Source organism: Myotis lucifugus, unplaced genomic scaffold (assembly GCF_000147115.1).
Source record: "Myotis lucifugus unplaced genomic scaffold, Myoluc2.0 scaffold_8, whole genome shotgun sequence".
Classification (NCBI taxonomy): Eukaryota; Metazoa; Chordata; class Mammalia; order Chiroptera; family Vespertilionidae; genus Myotis; species Myotis lucifugus.
In genome coordinates this window covers 11307796-11331778 of record NW_005871056.1, presented here as the reverse complement: position 1 = coordinate 11331778, position 23983 = coordinate 11307796, and the positions used below count along the sequence as shown (strand labels likewise).

The following is a 23983-nucleotide window of genomic DNA, read 5'->3' as shown; positions in this document are numbered from 1 at the left end:
GTCCCATTTAGAACTTAAAAAACAAACAAACAAAAACAAAGTACATTCCAATAAGGATGATATTGAGGCACCAGTGCCTAATGTAAATAGAATTTATGGGAACAGCCATTTTCTCCTAAAACTGGCTGTGAATTACCTGCCAGAACCCACATTTTTCAATGGGATGTTCACTTCTAGTTTGCTGGAAGGAAATCTTGGCAAGTGAAAGAATGAGGGCAGAGTTTCTCCTGCATTACACGTGTGAGGGTGATATAGAAGGAGTATCTAAGGGAACTAAAGACGTGACCTATCACATCTTTAGTTCTCACTGTGGACCACCCGCTAATGGAGGTAACAGACTTATCTGAAGGTTTCATTTCTTAATTTTGCCTGAAGGCACTGATTTATTTGACAAATATTTACGATAATTATTACATTTATTTGTTATATACAAAGAAACTATGGGGTAAATACAGTTAGACAAAGTGAAAGAAAACAATAATTAAGATGGACTATAGGTTCCAGTGTGCTCAGGGCTATCCTTGTCTATAAATGTGGTCCCAACATAGTCAAATAGGATTCCTTTTTTATTCTTGAAAGTATCCAGGTTTGGACATGAAATTATATGGTCATTTGTTTATAGACCTATCCAGGTTCACTTCCTAAACACTGTGGGACTAGCATAGGATTCAGAGTTATAACCTATTTTCTCCTGAAGCAGTGGCCAACGTCACTAGCGAGAATAATACAAGTGAGAAGTTTGGGTTTATAAGCTTTTGCAAGCTAGTGAATAATAAAGAAAACTCTTATATCAGGGCAAAATAGCCTATGCTAGCTTAGGAGCCTGGAACCAAATCTGGCATAAGACAGGCTATGGTGATAGCACCATGAGAATGTGAGTGGGTGACTGAGGGCAGATGAAGAACAGACTAGACACCTGGCACCCTTACATACTTTCTCCACTGACCTTATAAACTCAACATATTCTGATTATACCAGGGAAAATAAAATCAGATGCTGCTATGGCCTAAGTCATAAAAAAAATAGAAAAACAACTATAAAACAAAACAACAACAGTAGATCATAAACAAAAGTCTGCCTACACTGTCCCACAAATGTTTAAACAATGTCCCATAAAAAAAAGGGCAGCTTTTTCTCTGCCTACTCTTTTGAAAGACTTTCTCCTCAAAAGCCTTCAATGGTTGCTTAAAATAATTTTGAGTTATTTTACTATATTTTGCACTATAAAGTGCAAAAGCTTATAAACCCAAACTTCTCACTTGTATTATTCTCACTAGTGACGTTGGCCACTGCTTCAGGAGAAAATAGGTTATAACTCTGAATCCTATTGAGCTCGCACTATTCTAGATGAAAAGATTACAACAGGCTTTAATTTTTTAAATTATCATTTTCATTTACTGAGTCCCTGTATAAATTTTAAAAGTACAAAAAAAGTACAAACAGACTTCTACAAAATATACTCTTGGCAATCAGCTGTGAATCATGTTGCAGAAATTGAATGAAATCTTTAAAATTTGGCTTTGCTAATTTGAATTAACTAAGTTAAAACTGTGATAAATAAGATATAGTACTTTCTTCAAGGCAAGTTTAGATATATACTTCAAAACAATTTTTCTTAACAAATTTTTAGGGTATTATAGTAATGCTACATTTTGTTTAGAATGATTCAAAACTAAAGACTTGAGAAATTTTAGATCCTTTCAAAACATTTTCAGTTTCTAAGTATAACAATTTTTGTATATTGCTATCATAAGCCTATACTGTTTATAAAATATCCAGTAATTCATATATTTTTTACTACTATATATCAGGCACATACTAAGCCTTTACCCCTAAGACCAGAGGTTCTCAATCAGAGGCAATTTTTGTCTTTCAGGGTCATTTGGCTGTTTAAAGACATTTTTGGTTGTCAAATTAGAGGCATGTTACTGGTGTCTAATTGTGGAGGTCAGGGATGCTGCTAAACATCCTAAAATGTACAAGATAGCCCTTCACAATCTAGAATTACCTGTAGTAAATTGCCAATAGTGCCACTGTTGAAAAGCCCTAACTCCGGACACTTATAATTTGTGTTATTAAGACACTGGTAATAGTAGCTATTGCCAACACTCATTTAGTGTTTCCAAAGCTAAAAAACCCATAGTTTTGAGTGGGAGGAGAAATGGCGGGGGGGGCGGGGGGGGACGACAGCCTTGTTATAGTTGATGGATAGTTTTACATTATTTTTTTAAACTAAAGATTAACTCTTAGGAATATTATGAAATGTTATTTCCCCAATGCTCTATGATAAGAAATGTTAATATTTTCAGAGTAAAACAATCATACCTTTTTAACTGCTAGAATGTATCCTTCCTCTTGAAACATTTTAAAAAATTCACACATGAATGTCTCCTTGAAACTTGACTAAAGAAAAAAAAAACCACAGGATTTATATAATATATTAAGTAGAGAACTGAATACAGTGGACTATATCTTTAATAAAGCTGAGGATTAAGCCCTAAAAGGAGTCAATCATATATCTTAAGAGAGTTCTAGGGCTTGGAGCTGAAGATTGCCTCAATAGTGTTAGATGATTATAGTGCCCACGAATAAACAGGAGGCTCTAGCATCTATTTACCAGACCTGCTCCCCTTCCTAGAATCTGTCTGTAACAGGTGACTAAGACACAGAATCTATCTAAAAGACAGCTACTGCATCTGTGCAATCTATGCATTTTGGGTTTTGCTCTGCTTTTAATTTAGAAGGGAATGAGTTGAGAGAGAAGGGGGCACAGGGTAGGACAACATTTAGAAGTGTGAATACAAAGCAAGGATGCAAAGACTTACCTTGCTTTTGGACAAACTCCCCCAGCTTCCCAAAGTCTGAATGGTTTTTGAGATGAGAGTTAATGTTCTAATTGTTGGTGCATCCTAAAGAATGTAAAAAGACACAAAACTCCTGTTAAGTTTTAAAAAACCAGAATTTGTATAAAAATGTAGAACAGAGTGAATGGGCTACATTGCTCTACAAACAATGACTAAAAATGTTCATTCAAAGCAATGTAGTTAAAATCTAGCTAAGGATGGGCATAATTCATTGGACTAAGGAATAAAGAGACTAAAGAAGCCACATATAATTGATAATTCCTCCAAAAGTAATTATATTTATGATGTGTCACTTTTGAAAGCTATAATTTAATCAATATCATATATATGTTGTTTTGTATAGTATGGCAGCTTGAATTACCTAATAAATTGTATTCACTTTTGAAATGTCAATGGCATCTACTTTTTTCTACCTTATAACTTAAAATGGTAGTTCCCAATCCACTTCTAAACATATTCAATAATTTATATGGTTTATGCAATCAAGACTTTCCACCTGGAAGCAAAGACCTAAATTCAAATTAGGCAATGAGAAGTCACCTACTTCATATCGGATCTAAGCAGAGGGTAACTATTGGGTTCATTATCCAAGGTTTCGTGACCTACTGTGTCAATGTTAATGCAACCCATGTTTTAAAATTAGTGTTTTTTAGAAATTATTCATTCATGTGTGTATATACACACATGTGTACATGCCTGAGTGCCCATGTTTTAGCAGCAGGCCTAGCTCACTTTTGATATATTTCTTAGTAAAACTACACTCACCTATTTAGTCTTTAATCTTCTGCAATCTGATTTTCTTCTTCTCTTTTACTATACTAAAACTGGCTTCTCAAAATTCACAGAACTTCTAAATGTAAAATCCTGTGAACTTTCATTGGTTTTCCTCCCCAATCACTCTATAAATTTCATCACTGGCCTTGACAATGTCATCACCCCAGGTTCCTGGGATCCTCACTGGCTCTGAATTTGTATAGTAGGAACTGTCTATACTTCTTACCTGGTGCTAATCAGGTGTTAGGTTTAGATTTATACATGTAGCTTTAGATTACATACCTTATATATTTTCCCTATTTCCCCAATTAGAATGAGAGCTTCTTAAGAAGAAGGGATAAGGTTATACTTTAAAGTAAACAATATATGCCAGTATGAAGCAGACCTTCTGGCATGTGAAAAGTGATCTAAAATAACAAGAGTTTATGCTTAGAAGGACTTTACTGCAACATCTGTTACAGGAATATGCAAACTAAAGTCTGAATATATGGCAGGGTCACAAGCTCAGAGGTAGGAGTTCCATTTATGTCCAGAGTACTGCTGCGAAGCTTTTGCTTCCCGAGTTCAGTACAGCTTCAGCGACAGAGTCATAGACAGAACAGCATGTGGACAAAAGGACACTGGCCCTCTCACTGCTGCAGTTACTCACAGACCGTTTGTTCTTTGCACAAGAAAGGATATGTTGCTGCCAAAGCAGCATGGTCCATTCAGTTCTCAAAGTTAAATGAGTGGCCAATGTCAAGAGGAGGAGTGGCCCTCAGAGCCCAGTTTAACCCCCAAAACCATGGGTCCTCTATACACTGTATCAGTTGGTGAGTTTCTTTCTTTCTTTTTTTTTTTTTTAATATATTTTAATTGATTTTTTACAGAGAGGAAGGGGAAGGGATAGAGAGTTAGAAACATCGATGAGAGAGAAACATCGGTCAGCTGCCTCCTGCACACCCTCCACTGGGGATGTGCCCGAAACCAAGGTACATGCCCTTGACCGGAATCAAACCTGGGACCTTTCAGTCCGCAGGCCGACGCTCTAGCCCAGCAGTGGGCAAACTACAGCCCGCGGGCCGGATCTGGCCCGTTTGAAATGAATAAAACTAAAAAAAAAAAAAGACCGTACCCTTTTATGTAATGATGTTTACTTTGAATTTATATTAGTTCACACAAACACTCCATCCATGCTTTTGTTCCGGCCCTCCGGTCCAGTTTAAGAACCCATTGTGGCCCTCGAGTCAAAAAGTTTGCCCACCCCTGCTCTAGCCACTGTGCTAAACTGGTTAGGGCTCGGTGAGTTTCTTAAGGGCAGGGAGGTCTTTCTCATCACGGCCTCCCCAGTGCTGAGCAGTGTTTGACACAGTATAGGTGTTCCAACACCTGACTGCCTAAGAGGGGTAAGTAAGCTCACACACTGGGAAGACTGACTGAGTCAGAATTTGGTTTAATTCCATTCAAACTGAGTGAGATCAAATAATATTTTATTAGTTGTTTGACCTTGGAGATATTACTGAATTGTGATTTGCTTCTCTGCAAATGGGGATGATAACAGAATTTACCTCACAGGGTTATTGGGAGGACTAAGTTAAAACATATAAAGTACCTAGAACAAAGCCTAGTACAAAGTAAGAACTAAATAAATTTTGGTTATTATTATTTGTTATACAAATCAGCAACAAAAGCAATTAGATAAGATTATAAAATATTTGGGACATAAAAGGTTAAAGAATCAGCAGAAATACACTGTATGAGAATGAAACACAAACAGGAAAAATAAGGAGTTTTAAAGTGTTAAGAAATGTAAATCTATGTGGTGTAGACTCCTGTTTAAGTAATTAAGTAGGACTTCACAACAAAAAGATTATATGCTTTAAAAGAGTTTTAAGTTTCATAGTTATAATAGCATCTCAGGTGAATAAAAAGCAAAAATATGGAGATATGAAACAAATTATGTTCCAATAAAAGTTTCTAAACCTTTTAGAAATGAGCCTCTTTTAACTTCTGTAAGATTTAAAAACATCTGCAAGGTTAAACTAAACATATAACTAATTTAAAAAATTACCCTTATATTATGGAAATTTACAAATATACACAATAGCATATGGAAAATGTAATGAATCTTCTTTGTATCCATCACCAAGCTTCAACAATTATCAATATTTTATTATTCTGTGTAATATGTTTTAACAGCAATAACAAAAAATAGAATTTTCAGCCTTCTCTAAAAGATTAAAATGGCCAAGAAAAATGCCCAGTGAATTTAAGTATAAGAAAACATAGCTAAGTGTAAGTGGCCTATTTTACCTTTTCTTCATTTTAATAAAAATAAATAAAAATGGAATAAAGCTTTGAGAAGAACAACACTTACTGGATGGTGAGGTCGCAAATGAAAAGTATGAGGTGATACTACGGCTACAGCAAAGAAACGAAGAAATACAAAGCTGCTCACTGCAGAATACTGAACATGAGGGTCATCTGCAGGAAAAAAATGGTGAAATGTCATGCACAAAAACTAATTAAAAAACAAAGATGACAAAGTAAAAAATATTGAGAAAACATGTAAACTAAATAGGAGATCAATATAATTTGCCTAGTTAGGACTGAATTGATGAGATGATAGTGATGATTATGACTAAATTAAAAGAAAAAATCCTATGACTAAAAAAAAAATCTAAAATCACTCATAAAATGAAAGGCAAAGCCGCTAGATTTTCAGAAATATTTTAATTTGGAAACATACTTCTTTCCTCAATCTGCAAGAAGAGACTCCTGAAATTACAACAAAAATAAAAGTAGTATCTAGCACTACCTAGTGGCAATACTGAATCCCTGAAGACTTGGATAGGAGATTTTCAGTTTTACGATATTGTTTTAATTTTCCCCTCAGAAATCTTGATTATATCAAAGACTATGCCATTAAAACAATTAGGCTAAAACCTTTACTTTTAAAAAACTATCCATATTCCATCAAAACCACAAATGAAATGGAGACAACTTGGGCTCTGATCATTAACCTACAGCTTTCATTTCAGACTGGAGCCTATACTTAACCCAACAATCAGACGGGAAAGAAGCAGGTGGGGAGAGCACGAATGTCTGGATTTGGTTTGAGTTCTAATTCTTGTAAGTCACTCAAAAGGCAGTCACGGACAAGTCATTTATTTGTAATTCTTCAATACTACCTGCTCCCCACTCATTGCCTCCCCGCTTCCCAACCCATCTTCTTCCCAGAGTGATAAGGACAAATGAGAAACTATAAAAATTCTTGGTAATAAAAATATCACCACTGTAATCAACTGAGGATATGAAGACATTAATATTTAAGTCAACAACAAGTCAGTCAAGGAGATACTTTTGCACTTATGAAAAATAAAAAATGTGTTTTAGATTATTTACATAAACAAGAATTAAACAGATAAAGCATATTTTAGGCCAAGATAACTGGGTAGAGTTCTGTGCCTAGTGCACACTTTGGAACAGACCAGACCCAGGCTGGAGAACCTGCTTGCCCACTGGCCATGTCATGAATCTTGTGCAAGTTACTTAAACTTCTCTAAACCTGTTTCATTATCTACCTAAGGGGAGCAATACCTGCCTCATGTGGTACTGTATAGATGAGAGTAGGAGATAATATAGGCTAGCATGTGTCTGTTCAGTCACTAAGCATTCAATGTAGTTACCATGATCTAACTCACCAAAATATAATTTCAGTCAGCATTTCATCTTTCCATATGTTAGTGTCTCTGCTCCCCTTATTTTTGTTTCAAAGAGCAGATTTAGTATACTTATGTGAGGTTAAGTGTTTACGCTTCACTATAATTAGTAAAGTCATCTAGATCTTAATTTATCTATATGCTAGTTGGACAATTCAGCCCCACCACCTTAGCACTGGGTAAATTTAGTGGAGGGTCAGATAACTGCACACACGTGTACACATTCATACTTAAAAGAACGTGATATGCCTTAGCCGGTGTGGCTCAGTTGGTTGGCGTGTCTTCCCGTACACCGAAAGATTTCAGGTTCAATCTCCAGTCAGGGCACACACAGGAGGCAACTGATCAATGTTTCACTCTCAAATTGATGTCTCTGTCTGTCTCCCTCTCCATCTCTCTCTCCCTTCCTCTCTTTCTAAAATCAATAAAAATAACAAAATCTCTTCAGATGGTTATAGAAATAAATTTAAGGTTTCACACAGCTGGGTAAGATTGATAATTTAAGTAGCTGCCTTATCTTCCCCCTCCTCCCTTTGCCCTACTACAGGTAGATCTGGAAAGACAGCTATAGCAAGTTTACTTACTTATCAGAGATGCATATAATTAGAATACTTCCAAGTATTGACAATCAGAGATAGCAACTCTTAATTTTATAAAATGTTTCTACTAAGCAAAGCCTTGACAATGCTACTGTGCAAAATTAAAACACGCCAGTTACTGACATATGTACCTCAAAATTCTATGTATATTACAACAGAGATGTTTTTAATGTCTAAAACCATTTCTGTAAAAATTTATCACCCCCAAAACCTGTAATTCTCAAGCTGTCAGATCTAGTCATTTTTATGGAACTAAAAATTCTCACCATCTGAATGTATGCAAGTAGAAAAGGGATTTAGTACAAATAACAAAGGTGTTTTTGTTTATTATATTTAACAATCTCATAAGCACCTGGTATAAAGGTTTATTTATATAATGTTATAGTTCTAAATTTTGCCTTTCTTAAAAAGAATGCTGATTTTGATTTGTATAAAGTTGTCATTATATTAAAATAAAACTTAATATATGTTTTGAGATTGTAAGAAAATTAAATCAGATGTTTCATTAAAAAGCAAGAACTATTTTGGAAAACTAAATAAGACTGTACCTATAAACCATTTCACATAAACCAAATACACAGTAAATCTACAAAAAATCAAATACTGGAAAAGAAATGGCATGATGTAGTAACACAGGCACTTACTAGGAAATCTTTGCGCAGCCATTTGCCGTAGAGAGTAGAAGACATCACACATCACAGTGGGGCAGCTCATGCTTGACTTTATAATTGTACTGAATAACTTGTCTACATAGTAGCGCAGATTTTCCTATAGGTTTTAAAAAGGTAAACATGAAGATTTTGACTTTTACACATCTTCAACAGCCTTCATGGAAAAAATGCAATGAAAAAAAGCTCAATTAGGCAGTCACTATCTAGTATTCTAGAGCTCTGCTTCCCTTCTCTAAACTCATTCAGTGAAAGGACAATTTACATCTTGACCTCATTTACTGATAATATATCAGATGTGGACATAGGTAGACATAAGTAAATGTATGGACTAAACCACACAAGAAGCGACAGAAAGTATAATGATCCCGGGGAAATTAGGAAAACAACTCAGATATCCAGGCACACAGACATTGTGGCACTGTTATCGACTGCAATGAAAACCTGTGACTCTTCCCAGAGGCAACTTTAAGTGTTGGCTGACCAAGTCATTGTGCTACTTAGTTTGATCAGTTTGAACCTAAAGGACCGACCAGAATGAGGCTGAAACTAGATGTAGCCTTATTCCACTACTATAACTCGAGCCAAAAAGAGACAATCAAGAACAAAAATAAAGTGAAACTTGATGAGGAGATAACAACATTCTAAAAACTAGACACAGGAAATGCTGCTAATGGCATAGGCATTATGTACAGAATAAAAAGCACTATTTTCCTCCATATAACATTACTACAACATAAATGGGAGATAGGTATACTTTTAAGGCCAATTTTAGTGGACTTATAAAAATAACAAGGACTTACCTTATTATTTTCTACATTATCTCCCTCTTTCAATCTAATAGGATCAATTTCACAAGATTTTGACGATTCACATATCTGAAGAATAGATTAATGTTTCATTTAATGCTTTTTAAAATATTTGGCAAAATGAAAATACTTTTCTGATAATACAAATTAATTGTAAAAATTAAAACAATAAACAAAGTTTAAAACTCCCATCCAGAGATAATATATACAATATTCCTGAAGAACTACATAGAAAAAATTTTCATATATATAAAACTCTAGCTAAACAGAAATTCAATAACAAAAAACTATGTAGATTATAGTACAATGTGTCTTTTGAGTAAAATTCCACTGATGAAACAGTAAATAACTTATTTTACTTCTAAAGTGCTCAGCCTTATTCTTTCAGTAATACATGAATGGATATATCATATCATTCCCATCAATAGATCACTAAATGAAACAGGTGCTATAAGGCCACGCAAACTATTGTTATCCGAGTATGTATATTCATTCCGTACCTCATCTAGAATAGGTTTTAACGTTACTTTCAGGTAGTGCCCTCCCACTATTTTCATCATCTCATCTAGACATCGGGTAGCCAAGGAATTTCCTCTAAAAATTGTGTTTGCATCTCTGAAATACAAGTAGAAATAAGGTGAAAACAAGTGTACTAAACAATGGCTGTCAAATCAATAATATGAGATATCTGACTTGGTCATATATACAATCTTAGTAATTTTTACCATCCATTTAAAAGCTTGCTGCCATTAGGATTTTCAAACTTAGAAAAACCATTTAATGAAAATATAAGAAAACAATTTTTTAAAAAAAGCATCGGATGGAGGAACTCGGTTGGTTGAATGTTCTGTGCACTGAAAGGTTGCCGGTTTGATCCCCAGTCGGGGTGGGGTACAGAGGGTAACAGATCAATGTTTCTCTCTCACATTGATAATTGTCTCTCTCTCCTCTCTCTCTCTCTCTCTCTCTCTCTCCCCCTCTCTCTCCCCACCACTCTCTTTTTCTAAGGATATCCTCAGATAAGAATTAAAAAAAAAAAGCAAACCATATTTGTGTTTATAACAACAGTGTAAGACTGTGACAGGCACAGGAGGCCACCAGATTGTTGTTTTTATAATGCCACACCTGTGCACATAAGGGTGATACAAATGGACAAGGAAAAAGAAACTTCTGACCTACTATTTTATTTGCAGCATGTGAATCATTATAATAAGAAGCAAAGACTAGAAACAGAAAATTTTGACACTGAGTTAAAAAAAACACCAAAAAACACCTATTATTAATTGTTAATTTTACTGTTGGTGGATACTGTTTGTAAATATAAAGAATTCCCTTTTATTAATGCTAAGCAGTTCTTTTTAGACTATGATACAGTAAAGCTGGTCAATACAAAAGAAGAAAGATTACAGAAACAGTTTGACAAACTAAAGTTTAAATTCAATAGCAAATAATTAACATTTAATATAACTCTTACTGTGTATCCTTCAAGTCTAATTCAGCCACTGCAGTGGCAAAAGGAACAAGTTTATCATGGTGCAGCAACAGTCGTACAAGGGGCAAAACAGCATCATTTTTATCTCGACATATTTCACCCAAAATGTAAGCAGCTGAGGCAGATATTGGCTGGAATATAGAAAGGTAGAAAACAGCACAAAATCAAGGAAATGTAACTAAATATTCAATCACTAGCCTGTAAAAGTAATTCAAATATGTTCATCTATATATATAAAAGCCTAAGTGACCGTTACGGCCGGAATGACCGGGTGCTATGATGCACACTGATCACCAGGGGGCAGATGCTCAACACAGGAGCTGCCCCTGGTCAGTGTGCTCCCATGGTGGGAGCGCCACTCAGCCAGAAGCCGGGCTCACGGCTGGCGAGTGCAGAGGCGGTGGTGGGAGCCTCTCCCGCCTCTGCGGCAGCTTCTCCCACCTCCGCGGCAGTGCTAAGGAGCAGCAAACCAAGTGGTGGTAAGGAGTGAGCAGGCGGGCGGTAAGGAGCAAGAAGGCAGGCGGTTAAGAGTGAGGAGTCCTGGATTGCAAGAGGAATGTCCGACTGCTGGATGTCCAACTGCAGCGATCAGGCCTAAACTGGCAGTCGGACATTCCTCGAGGGGTCCTGGATTGCCAGAGGGTGCAGGCCAGGCTGAAGGGTCCCCCCCGCCCCCCCATACAGGAATTTCGTGCACTGGACCACGAGTTAACTATAAGAGATAAATTAGAACACATATTGGAATCACGATACTGTCATTCAGATGAACTAAATATACATATATGTGTACAGGGATGGGCAAAAGTAGGTTGAAGGTAATTAATAAAGTGGGTTTACAATAATTAATAAATTAATAATACAAGAATAAACTCTGTGTTTCTTGTACTCACACCTGTTAAACCACTTTTCCCCATCCCTCTGTGTGTGTGTGTGTGTGTATGTGTGTGTGTGTGTGTGTGTGTGTGTGTGTGTGTGTGTGTATATATATATATATATATATATATATATATATAAATATAATTTTTATTGTCTTAAATAGAGGCCCAGTGCACAAAAATTTGTGCACTTGGGGGGGTCCCTCAGCCCGTCCTATGCCCTCTTGCAGTCTGGGACCCCTCGTAGGATGTCCACCTGCTGGCTTAGGCCTGCTCCCTGGGGGATCGGGCCCAAGCTGGCAGTCAGACATCCCTCTGGCAGCCCGGCAGCCCTCGGGGGATGTCCACTTACCAGCAGGGAGCAGACCTAAGCTGCAGTCGGACATCCTTAGCGCTGCTGAGGAGGCAGGAGAGGCTCCCGCCACCACTGCTGTGCTGGCAGCCATCAGCCTGGCTTGTGGCTGAGCATAGCTCCCCATGTGGGAGCGCCCTGACCACCAGGGGACAGCTCCTGCATTGAGCATCTGCCCCCTGGTGGTCAGTGTGTGTCATAGTGACCAGTCATTCCCAGTCATTCTGCTGTTAGGGTCAATTTGCATATTACCCTTTCATTATATAGGATAGAGGCCTGGTGCACGGGTGGGGGCCGGCTGGTTTGCCCTGAAGGGTGTCCTGGATCAGGGTGGGGGTTCCGCTGGGGTGCCTGGCCAGCCTGGGTGAGAGGCTGATGAGTGTTTGCAAGCTGGTCACACCCCCTTCAGGGTGGTGGTCCCAATTGGGGTGCCTGGCCAGCCTGGGTGAGGGGCTGATGGCTCTTTGCAGGCTGGTCACACCCCTTCAGGGTGGGGGTCCCCACTGGGATGCCTGGCCAGCCTGGGTGAGGGGCTGATGGCTGTTTGCAGGCTGGTCAAGCCCCCCCCAGTGGGGACCCTCACCCCATGGAGGTTTGGCCAGCCTTGGTGAGGGGCTGATGGCTGTTTTCAGGCTGGGCACACCCCCTTTAGGGTGGGGGATCCCCACTGGGGTGCCTGGCCAGTCTGGGTGAGGGGCTGAGGGCTGTTTTCAGGCTGGCCAAGCCCCCCAGCAACGGAAGCTCCCAGCCTCTCCTTTTTTTCTTTTTCTTTTTTTATTCTGGGATTTATTTACCTTCTATAATTGAAACTTTGTTGCCTTGAGTGCAGCTCAGAGCCAGCCGTGGCAGGCGGGAAGCTTGGCTTCCTCCATCACTGGAGCAACCAAGCCTCCTGCTTGCTCCAGCTCCGTGGCTGCCGGCCTCCATCTTGGTTGGGTTAATCTGCATATAGTTGCTCTGATTGGCTGGTGGGCATGGCTTAAGGCGGAGCAAAGGTATGGTCAATTTGCATGTTTGTCTTTTATTAGTGTAGATAAGACTTGACACTCTGAAATCTTTTCCTCCTCATTTACATAACTACTATAGCTTTTTAGTATTAAATCATACACTTCAAATTTTTAAAGTACCTGAACATCTGGTGATTTTAGCAGCAAAGTTTTCAAAGGACCATAGTACTCTGAAGGAAGCACATAATCTTCTGTATAACATATATTCAATCGAAGAGACCCCAGGTCATCAGTTTTAGATGACTTGTTTCCATTGTCTCTTGGTTGTAGCAAGTACCTAAAATAAAAATACAGTCAATTCCATGTGATGGTAATGAGCTGAGCATCCAAGTTGGTGAGGTACAAAAACAGCTAAGCTATAAAAAACTAAACCAAAAGTCATCTTAATATTTAAGGTGAGGACAATTCATAAGTAGCAGACTATTAATTTTCAGAGGCTTAATATTGGTTATATATTGAACTAGAAAGCTATCAATAGATTTTTATACAAAAACAAAAAATATAGATAATACAAAAATTAAGATCTCAAAGAGTTGAATAAGAGTTTGATAAGCTTGCGGGTTTAGAAAATTTTTTTTAAATTCAATTATTATCAAAATGATTATTTTTTTACCAACTAAATTTAAGAAAGATGCATTTAGTTGAAATAGACACACTACACAAAAAGGCATACATGATCTTGCTGTAAATTCTTTTTTAAAAATTTATCTTTATTGTTAAAAGTATTATAGATGCCCCTTTGGTAGTTTGTTTATTTATTTTCCCATTGACCCTCTTGCAGGCTTGTTGGAAATTCTTTTTTTTTTTTTTGTTGGAAATTCTTTATGCAAAAATTTGAACTTATTTTTTAAAGAAAATTAATTTTTAAAAGTTTATAAATAGATTTTTATTTTATTAGAGTAACCATGTAACTACTGAAAATGTTTATTTGTAAAAATCAGATTTATGTGATTTTTTTTCAGTTAAAAGGCAAAAAAAAATAAAAAGTAAAAATAGAGACAGCTTAAGTATCCATGGGAAGAAAAATGTTTAGAAATCAAGACACTTGTAGGACCAAAACCTGAAATCTAATAGGTACTTTCAAAATATTTTATTGTCCTATCTATTCCTTGAAAAAAAAAATCATTTTTTTCAATGAGCAGAAAGCACTTCAATTTTCTTTTAAATAATATTTTATAGGCAAAGGCCACTCAAATCTTTGATGACAGCTTAAAACAGTATTTTTTAGTTTTAAACATATTCGAAAATATGTATGCCGAAGTACAAATTTATTATAGTACAATAGAGGCCCGGTGCACGAATCTGTGCACGAGTGGGGTCCCTTGGCCTGGCCCTGGAGATCGAGGTCTGTGGGGGGCCAGCTGGCAGGAGGAGGGACCCCAGGAGGTTGGCCGGCTGGCCGGGGGAAGGGGCCGCAGGAGGTTGGCCTGCTGGGGGGCGGGCTGTGGGAAGTTGGTTGTGGGAGTGCACTGACCACCAGGGGGCAGCTCCTGCATTGAGCATCTGTCCCCTGGTGGTCAGTGCGCATCACAGTGACTGGTTGACCAGTTGTGTTGGTTGTTCAGTCGTTAACAGTCGCTTAGGCTTTTATATATATAGACTAGTGGCCCGGTGCATGAAATTCATGCATGGGCGGTGGGGGGGGGGGGTGTCTCTCAGCCTGGTCTGCACCCTCTCCAATCTGGGACCCCTTGGGGGGATGTCCGATTGCTGGTTTAGGCCTGATCCCACAGTCGGACATTCCTCTCACAATCCCTGACTGCTGGCTACTAACCGCTCGCCGGCCTGCCTGCCTGATTGCCCCTAACCACTTCTGCCTGCCAGCCTGATCGCCCCTAACTGCTCCCCTGCTGGCTTGATCGCCCCTAACCACCTCGGCCCCGCACCCGGGACCCAGGATTCCCTCCTCCAGCCGGCCGCAGGCCCCTGGGACCTGGGCTTCCCTCCGCTGGCCGGCCACAGGCACCCAGGACCTGGGCTGGCTCTGCCCGGGCCAGCTGCAGCTGCAGGGGACGGTGGGCAGGTGGCTTCGCCTGGGCCGCAGCCGCAGGCCCCTGGGAACCATAGGGGGGGGGGGCTTTCTCTGGCTGGCTGGGGCCCGGGGACCACGGGGCAGGGGGGCTTTCTCCGTCTCCCAGGCCACAGCCAGCCCACAGGTGCTGGTGCCCCGGAACCTCCGGGAGGCAGCTTCGCCCAGGGCCCAGCTTTGTCAGGAAGGACATGCGGATGGTCATCCAGAAGACGTCCGGCCTAATTAGCATATTACCCTTTTATTAGTATAGATCATGGTGTGCTTTTTTCTTGCCATATTAACCAAAGTAACTGTTGCTTATGTATTAAAGTTCTATTCCTGCTAAGTCTAGAAGCAGCCTCAGAATCCTTCTCACTATTCATCTTAAGTCTGATGCTTAGTTGATCAGAATTAATACCTGAGGTGAAGCCTCTTACTGCAGATGTATCCCAGAATGTATGGCATCCTCTCTGCTTTATGATCCAGCTAATAATACATTGCCTCAATCATGTTGATTGAGGTCATTTTCCCCCTTTCAGTTTCTAGTAGTAGATTACCATCTACTGCCTAGGAAGCAAAATTGACTTTCTCCATGTAGATCGCAAAATAAGATATTTTTCTCATCAATAAAATTTCATTCTTTCAGCATGAGTAGAGTAATTTTGTCAACAACATATTGAGGTAGTAACAGTTTGTAACAAATTGAGTGAATTATTGTTTCAGGTACTGTGCTGTGTCATACACAGATCTCATTTTATCTTTGCAACAACTCTATACAGTAGGTAGTATAATTACACAGATGGGAACACTGAGGTATAGAGAGATCAGGTAACTTGACCAGTAAAACCTGAAAGTGGCTGAGTCTTGTTTCAAATCCATGAGCCATGCCCTTTAACCATTATACTCCACTCAGTATTGTGCTGGAGCCTGCTTTTACTGGCTAACAAATTTTCAGGAATTTTGAAAGCTGGTTGTTAAACATGGTCAGTATTAAAAATTAAATTATATAATCTTAAAAGTGAATACATTACATTAAAGCCAAAGGTAATACATACTCTAAATTCATCACTCCTCAATTTACTACACTTTACTTTTCTGACTCTTGACATTATTTATATCTTTTGGGTCATTCCGGTGGAATATAATAGTGTATTACTGCACGTTTCTCCTCAGCTCTGCATTTAGTGGCATCACATTAGCAGCCGAAATCAGCCATAGATAGAGAATTTATGACAAAGAAACTGGCCGATACTATAAATCAGGGTTTTGTTTTCTTTGCGAGCCAGTTGTTAAACATTTAGCAGCACAACACTGGCCACATTGGTGGCGGTGGTCTTGTCAGAATGTGTTATATTATGCAGATGAAAATCTATTTAAACAGACTTGATATAGATATTTTCAAAGATGGAAGAATTGTCCCTGTCAACTATTTTAGTTGATTCGTATCTTCACTGATTATCATCACTGCAAAGTTTTCAGTCCCCACATGGATTGATGGATATATGTCTTGCCCTGTCCCTGTCACCTCCCGTTCTAGGCTTTGTTACCTTAAGGACTCTAGTTTTCCATTTCTATGTTTAAGTACCAACATTACCTGCTTAAAAATGTAAGCTTTTAACATTGCTCTCTCTGTTCCCTATCCTTCAGATGAAAAGTGGAGTTGGGTCGGGGCAGCAGAGAGAAGGGGAATATTGGAGTAATGACTGCAGTGGGAGAAGAGGGAACCTATCTCCCGGACCACAGGCGCTGGTGCCTGGGACCATGGGCAGCCGGCTTCTCCAGCTGGCTGCAGCCTGGGACCTCGGGGTAGGTGGCTTCTCCGTTTCCCAGCCACAGCCAGCCGCAGCCAGTCACAGCCAGCCACAGGCACTGGTGCCCGGGACCACGGGGCAGGCGGCTTTTCCAGCTGGCTGCAGCCTGGGACCTTGGGGCGGGCGGCTTCTCCGTCTCCAGGCAGCAGCCAGCAGCAGGCGCTGGCGCCTGAGAACGCTGGCGGGCGGCTTTGCCTGGTGGCTTTGTCAGGAAGGACGTCTGGATGGTCATCCAGAAGACGTCTGGTCTAATTAGCATATTACTCTTTTATTAGTATAGACTAGAGGCCCGGTGCACAAAAATTTGTGCACTCGGGGGTGGGGGGGAGGGGGGTTCCTCAGCCCGGCCTGTGCCCTCTCGCAGTCTGGGACCCCTCAGGGGATGACCACCTGCTGGCTTAGGCCTGCTCCCCGGGGAATTGGGCCTAAGATGGCAATCAGACATCCCTCTGGCAGCCCGGCAGCCCTCGGGGGATGTCCACTTGCCAGCGGGGAGCAGGCCTAAACTGCAGTTTGACATCCTTAGCGCTGCTGAGGAGGCAGGAGGGGCTACCACCACCACCGCTGTACTGGCAGCCATCAGCCTGGCTTGTGGCTGAGCAGAGCTCCTCCCATGTGAGAGCGCCCTGACCACCAGGGGGCAGCTCCTGCATTGAGCTTCTGCCCCCTGGTGGTCAGTGTGTGTCATAGTGACCAGTCATTCCCAGTCTTTCTGCTGTTAGGGTCAGTTTGCATATTACCCTTTTACTATATAGGATAGAGGCCTGGTGCACGGGTGGGGGCTGGCTGGTTTGCCCTGAAGGGTGTCCCAGATCAGGGTGGGGGTCCCGCTTGGGTGCCTGGCCAGCCTGGATGAGGGGATGATGGCTGTTTGCAGCTGGTCGCACCCCCTTCAGGGTGGGGGTCCCCACTGGGGTGCCTGGCCAGTCTGGGTGAGGGGCTGAGGGCCATTTTCAGGCTGGCGGGTGACTGAAGCTCCCAACCTCTCCTTTTTTTCTTTTATTCTGGGATTTATTTACCTTCTATGGCTGTCACTGGAGCTGAGAGCCAGCTTTAGCTCTGAGGCTCAGCTCCAGCTCTGAGACCTTGGCTGCTGAAAGCAGGTATCTGGGTTTGTTTGGCTTCTATAATTGAAACACTGTTGCAGCTCCAGCTCTGATGGCTGAAAGCAGGTTTCTGGGGTTTGTTTAGCTTCTATAATTGCAACATTGTTTCTTAGAGTGCAAGCTCAGAGCCCAGCAGCGGCAGGCGGGGAACCTTGGCTTCCTCCTTCACTGGAGCAAGCAAGCCTCCTGTTCGCTTCAGCTGCCTGGCTGCCGGCCGCCATCTTGGTTGGCAGTTAATTTACATATCTCACTGATTAGCCAATGGGAAGGGTAGCAAAGTTACAGTTAATTACCATGTTTCTCTATTATTAGATAGGATTAGTTAAGAGCACAAACTCTGGGGTCAGAGAGTGTGGTTCAAATCCCAAACTGTGTGACCTTGAGCAAACTGTTCAATCTTTCTGTGCTTGTTTTCTTATCTGTTGTTAAATAAATGGATAATAATAGTGTCTAAATGATTTAATCCTTACAACAACTCTAAAGAAGTTACATAAGTAAAGCACTTAGAATAATGCCTGGTACACAGTAAACACTATGTAAATGTTATTTGTATACATATAACTGTTACCACTTAAATATATAAATAACTATAGATAAATGTAGTTAGTTATATTATCTATATAAATGTGATTATTTTAAAACTTTGTTACAAAAGGCTCAATTTAAATCACCTGAAGGATACCTCGTAAATTAAATTTTGTATAAACTAGAGCTAAAGGGAAAAACCTTAAGATTTATTAAATAGAGGCTATCTGGCATGCCTAAGGACTAGGGCTAAAAAAAAAAAAAAGAAGATCTGAAATACATTTTTCCTAGTTTTTGAATAAAGTTTTTCAGTTTAAAAGAATAAGAAACAGGAAATAAAGATAAATTATTACATGAAAGTGTCAGTGAGTTGTTCTACACATATTTTTTTTTCATTCACAACTAGAGAGGCATAAAAGTAATCCTTATGCTCTCAGGTAGTTTTGACAGCCCCTTAATAGAATTACTAGTAAATATCAGCATTTGGAAAGTTTAACCATAAGGTCTGTATAATTGAAATTGAGGTAGGCAGGCAAAAACTATAATTATTCATTCATAATGCTATATAAGCTAGAAAATAACTGCTCAAAGGCAGCTCAATAATATTTGAATATTTCTGATTCCATAAAGATAACCCTTATCAATTGATTTTTACTAAAATAGGAGATTAAAGGTTAGGTGCTCAAACTGGCAAAGTAGGAAACCAACTCATCTCAAATTAAATATTAATCTACTTTCAAGTATGTATAAGTACATATTTATTGTATGTTGAAAAAAAATCCCCAACCATTTGTTTCACTATTTGAATCTTACTTTCAAAATTAAAAAATATAACATGAAAATATATTTATATCTATTTTCTTTTCTTAATGTACACTTTTAAATCATCTGGGTGCAAATTGTTGTACCAATCTGTATAATTATACAATAGTTTTACACACATTAAGTTCTCTGACATTGAGGTAACTGGTGAAATGTGATTAAACTACATCCTTTTTATTTATAGTATTCCAAACAAAGGAATACTGGTACCAAAAAAAGAAAAAAAAAAGGATATAGAAATTCTATATGTACTGATGCAGAATAATGGTAATGATAGCAGCAATAACTACAATGGTAAGAACATGAGCTATGCCCATGGTCATAGTACTTGCAGCTCACTTTATTTGAACTAATTTCACCCTTTAACAACTTTGGGGTGGAGATATTAATTGTGTTACCCCTATTTTATAGCCAAAGAAAGCAAGGCAAAGAGGTGAAGTAATTTATCCAAGGTCACACCGGTAGTTAATGGCAGAGATGGATTTGGACCAAAGCATTTGGTTCCAGAGTCTATATTCTTTTTTTTTCTTTTAGAGAAATAGGCTTTAAAATACACACACACACACACACACACACACATATACAGTGGGGCCTTGACTTACGAGTGTCCCAACTAACGAGTTTTTTGAGATACCAGCTGTTTCTCGCCGATTTTTTGCATTGAGTTGACAGTAATTTGAGTTAACGAGCTCCTTAACGAGCTCGGTCTCCGAACGAATTAAACTCGTAAGTCAAGGCCCCACTGTGTGTGTATATATATATAGATTGATTTCAGAGAGTAAGGAAGGGGAAGAGAGAGATAGAAACATCAATGATGAGAGAGAATCACTGATCAGCTGTCCCCTGCACACCCCCTACTGGGGACTGAGCCCGCAACCTGGGCATGTGCTCTTGACCAGAATCAAAGCTGGGACCCTTCAGTCCACAGGCCGGCGCTCTATCCACTGAGCCAAACTAGCTAGGGCCAGAGTCTTAACCATGGTCAGAGAGACACCAAATACTTACTGAGATTCTACTAAATTGATAAGTGAAAAAAACAAGGTACAGAATATGTCCCTTTGTGTAAAGAAAGGGAAAGAAGAATATATGTGTATTTGCCTGTATATACATAAAATATTTTCAAAACTCAAAAACAGTGGCTGCCTCAGAAGAAGGAAACTGTTTAGCTGGAGGACAAAAGCAGGTGACATATTCTACTTTTTGAACTGTTCAAAACTCAAAAACAGTGGCTGCCTCAGAAGAAGGAAACTGTTTAGCTGGAGGACAAAAGCAGGTGACATATTCTACTTTTTGAACTGTGAACCATGTAAGTATATTACTTATTCAAAAAGTCAAAATAAAATTCTAGTACCTACATAGGTTCAAGTTAAAGAAAGGAATGGGAAATGACTGAATCATGTTTAATTTGAGGATAAAATCAAATTGGAACCATCAAAAATTACTATGGAACTGAAGAGCCAAGAAAGGAATGGGAAATGACTGAATCATGTTTAATTTGAGGATAAAATCAAATTGGAACCATCAAAAATCAGTTTTCAGACAAGGATTATAATAGATAAATACTAAGTAGAAATTCTATGAAAAATCAAATTGATGCTTTTAAAACATTACTGATCATTATTCTATATCTTTCTTAATATCAAGATTAGAAAGAATATGCCTGAAGACTTATAAGGTAAATGAAGCTTTTCTTGAGTGTTCCTGCAGTTGCCATCAATTCCACAAGGGGATGCTATAGCTCTACAACTGACAAAGGAGGCTAAGAGTTTAATAATTTCTACTTAAAAGGAATTTAATTTCTACATTACATCTATGGGAGCATAAATAAATTAGCAGATGTCCCTATTTCATACTAGACAAAATTTAGCACTTATACTTTGGCAAGTTATTTTAAAATACTATTGGCAAAAAAAAAAAAATCTATAGGAATAAATTTAATTTCTGTTTGTCAGTGTTCTTCCATCCTGCCAAGGTAGTTGGACAAAGTTTTGCCACATTGGGAGGGCCTGCCTGGAGATAGTCTTACTTAATATACAGGCTAAGTGGCACATTTCACTTTGAGGGGCTCTGGGAGGCACAACTTACTTTTTATTTTGGAATGAGTAGTTTGGCATATTATTTTAAAGACTAAAAATATTGAGTTCAAAATTTTCATTTTAAAATGTACAGAACTTTATGGAAGGTGAAAGAAGACATGTGGAGATGGGGGCGGGTGGGAAGGTGACAAATGTTTATTAATTTTTCACAGTGACTAAGTTTAATTTTTCCCTCTTCTGTGAATGCATTTTAGAAATTATAACATACAAAATGCCACCATAAAGGCCAATAAATCTTAGATTTGTATTAGCAAGAGCTAAAAAATAAAAATTTTGAGAGTCTAAAAATCAGTCTTCAAGGGATAACTGCTTGAGGACAACAGAGTCCACAGGGAAGAATGTCTGATGGCCAATCAGGAGAGGCAGGCTCTTCTAAAGACAAACGAGACTGGTGCCCATGGTAAGAAACATCTAAACACTCAGTTTCAACTCCTCTTTCAGGCAACTGAAACCAAGTTCTAAAAAGTGGGCCTTAAAAGTTTAGTAAATGAGAAAAGCATGTTCTTTCACACTCAGCTGAAACCCAAGTCTAGCATGAGGGCTGCGGGGCAACCAATTGGGAAGGACTGGATACAGAGCTTCCAAGTACCATAAACAGAACAAATAATAGCTGTACACCAATTCTGCTAAGGAAGCTAACACCAATTTAATGCCTAAGCATTAAGTTTAGTTTAACATCAGTTTAATGTCACTATTAAGAGTCATAAAAGGTAAAATAATGTTGTGACCACCAGAGTCCTGAAAGTGTATTAACTGAATCAGCTCAACAATACCCAGACCCTAGACATTTAGAAAATAACATCAGGGCCATCTATAGTGCGTTTCAATGGGGTGTGGTGAAGAACCACTGGTTAGATCCCATAAACAGCTGATTCCCTACAACAAACCCTTTGCCTTCAAACATCCATAGTTTTCATGACCATTAACGAAGCTTCTCAACTGCAGATGTTAATTTGTGACCAAGCATCGTCTTATGTGGGCAACTCTTATGTGATGTTTAAAATGTTTTCCATATCCCCTTAGAGATAGGATTTAGTTTTTAAACAGAAAAATATCCCTAGACAATTCAGTACTTTTGTCTCAGTACCAGAGGTCAATGTACTTACATTTCTGCAACAATAAATTACTGACCAGATCAATTAATGTTAATGATTTCGGCTTATTTCATTATGATTATTGTAAGCATTTATTTGCATGTACAGTATAATACAGAGAGTTCACTAGAATGTTTGTTTTCTTACCAGGCTTGATGAGAGGTATCATTTCTTAACACGTTCACAGGAACCTTAATCTCCCCTAGGAAAATATCTTGGACCAGGTTTCCATTGTTCCACAAGTCAATCCTGAAAATTTAAAACTGGCTTTATTTGTTTGCAAACAATGCTTAAGAGAACACACACCACCAAATAGCTTCAAATTACTTTGATTTGGATTATAGCATTAATTTTACATGCTTAAAAGAGATGTTAGCATTGTCATATACCTCACTATCTAAACTAAGAAAGCAAAATATTGCAGTAGCTTTTATTTATAAGCACAGAAAGTAACCATTTTAAATAGTCTAAAAGAAAGAACTTAAGTTTCTTAGTTTCAAAGTCTAGGTTTTATTTTAATCTGTAACAATAAGGACTATAGAGTTACTTTGTTGAATTGGAGAAAAGAAACTACAGTTTCTCAATTAGAATCAGTTAATGTGTAAAGATAGGCAATTTAGAAAAACATACTACCTGATCATTCCAAACATGTGATTAACACATCCTTTAGATGAACACACTGTTAACACCACACCTATACATGCATTTACAAAAACTTTCCCCTTCCAAACAGCACAGATATTTAAGATCTAGGAAATGGCACAAACTTCAAACACATGCACCTGTTGAATTATCTTACAAGACTTCTTACCTCACTGAAATTTCTGTTAGACAGCAGATATGTTAAGAAGAATAAAAACATTATTTCTAAATAGGCTAATATGTAATTACTTTTCTATATTTTTTTGCATCCATTATGCTATGATTCAGAAATTTAAGGAGCAAATAAATTTGAGAAAATTTTTAAAATATAATAAAATAGGTGAAAATTAGTTCATCTTTGTTTATAAAGACTATTTCTATTATAAAGACTGTTCTGTCAAGAATCATATTTTGGAAAGATAATTTGGATTTAAGTTCGATGCATGTTCCTCTAAGTTTCATCAACCAACTTGCTAAAGAGAATTCTATTAAGATTGGGTCACCTTTTCCAGTTAAATTTAGGATTTTTTTGGCACAGAAAATAGAAATTCTGTAAAACTCCAAGACACATACCTAATTTCTAGCTTTTCAATGTCCTCCTCTTCTACCTGGAACTGGGATTTTCTGGTGTAACTACTGGATCTGGTTACCTGTAAACAGAATATTCTAGTAAAAAAAAAATTTTTGAAATATCTTTTTCCTACATGAACTTAAATCAATCACCTTTAAAATCTT

The 23983-nt window shown here is 38.6% G+C and overlaps 1 protein-coding gene across 3 annotated transcripts in view; it reads right to left on the bottom strand.

Moving 5' to 3' along the window:
* Positions 1-23983, bottom strand: part of RASA2 (RAS p21 protein activator 2) — a 95095-nt gene that overhangs the window by 21565 nt on the left and 49547 nt on the right. For all 3 annotated transcript variants that reach the window (XM_023749594.1, XM_023749592.1, XM_023749593.1), the window contains exons 7-16: positions 23822-23898; positions 22754-22855; positions 13262-13418; positions 10890-11038; positions 9916-10030; positions 9410-9484; positions 8583-8706; positions 5995-6101; positions 2826-2909; positions 2326-2403 (exon numbers count right to left, since the gene is read on the bottom strand). In XM_023749594.1, coding sequence (XP_023605362.1) covers positions 2326-2403; positions 2826-2909; positions 5995-6101; positions 8583-8706; positions 9410-9484; positions 9916-10030; positions 10890-11038; positions 13262-13418; positions 22754-22855; positions 23822-23898 — 1068 coding nt within the window. The remainder of the gene's footprint in view (positions 1-2325; positions 2404-2825; positions 2910-5994; positions 6102-8582; positions 8707-9409; positions 9485-9915; positions 10031-10889; positions 11039-13261; positions 13419-22753; positions 22856-23821; positions 23899-23983) is intronic.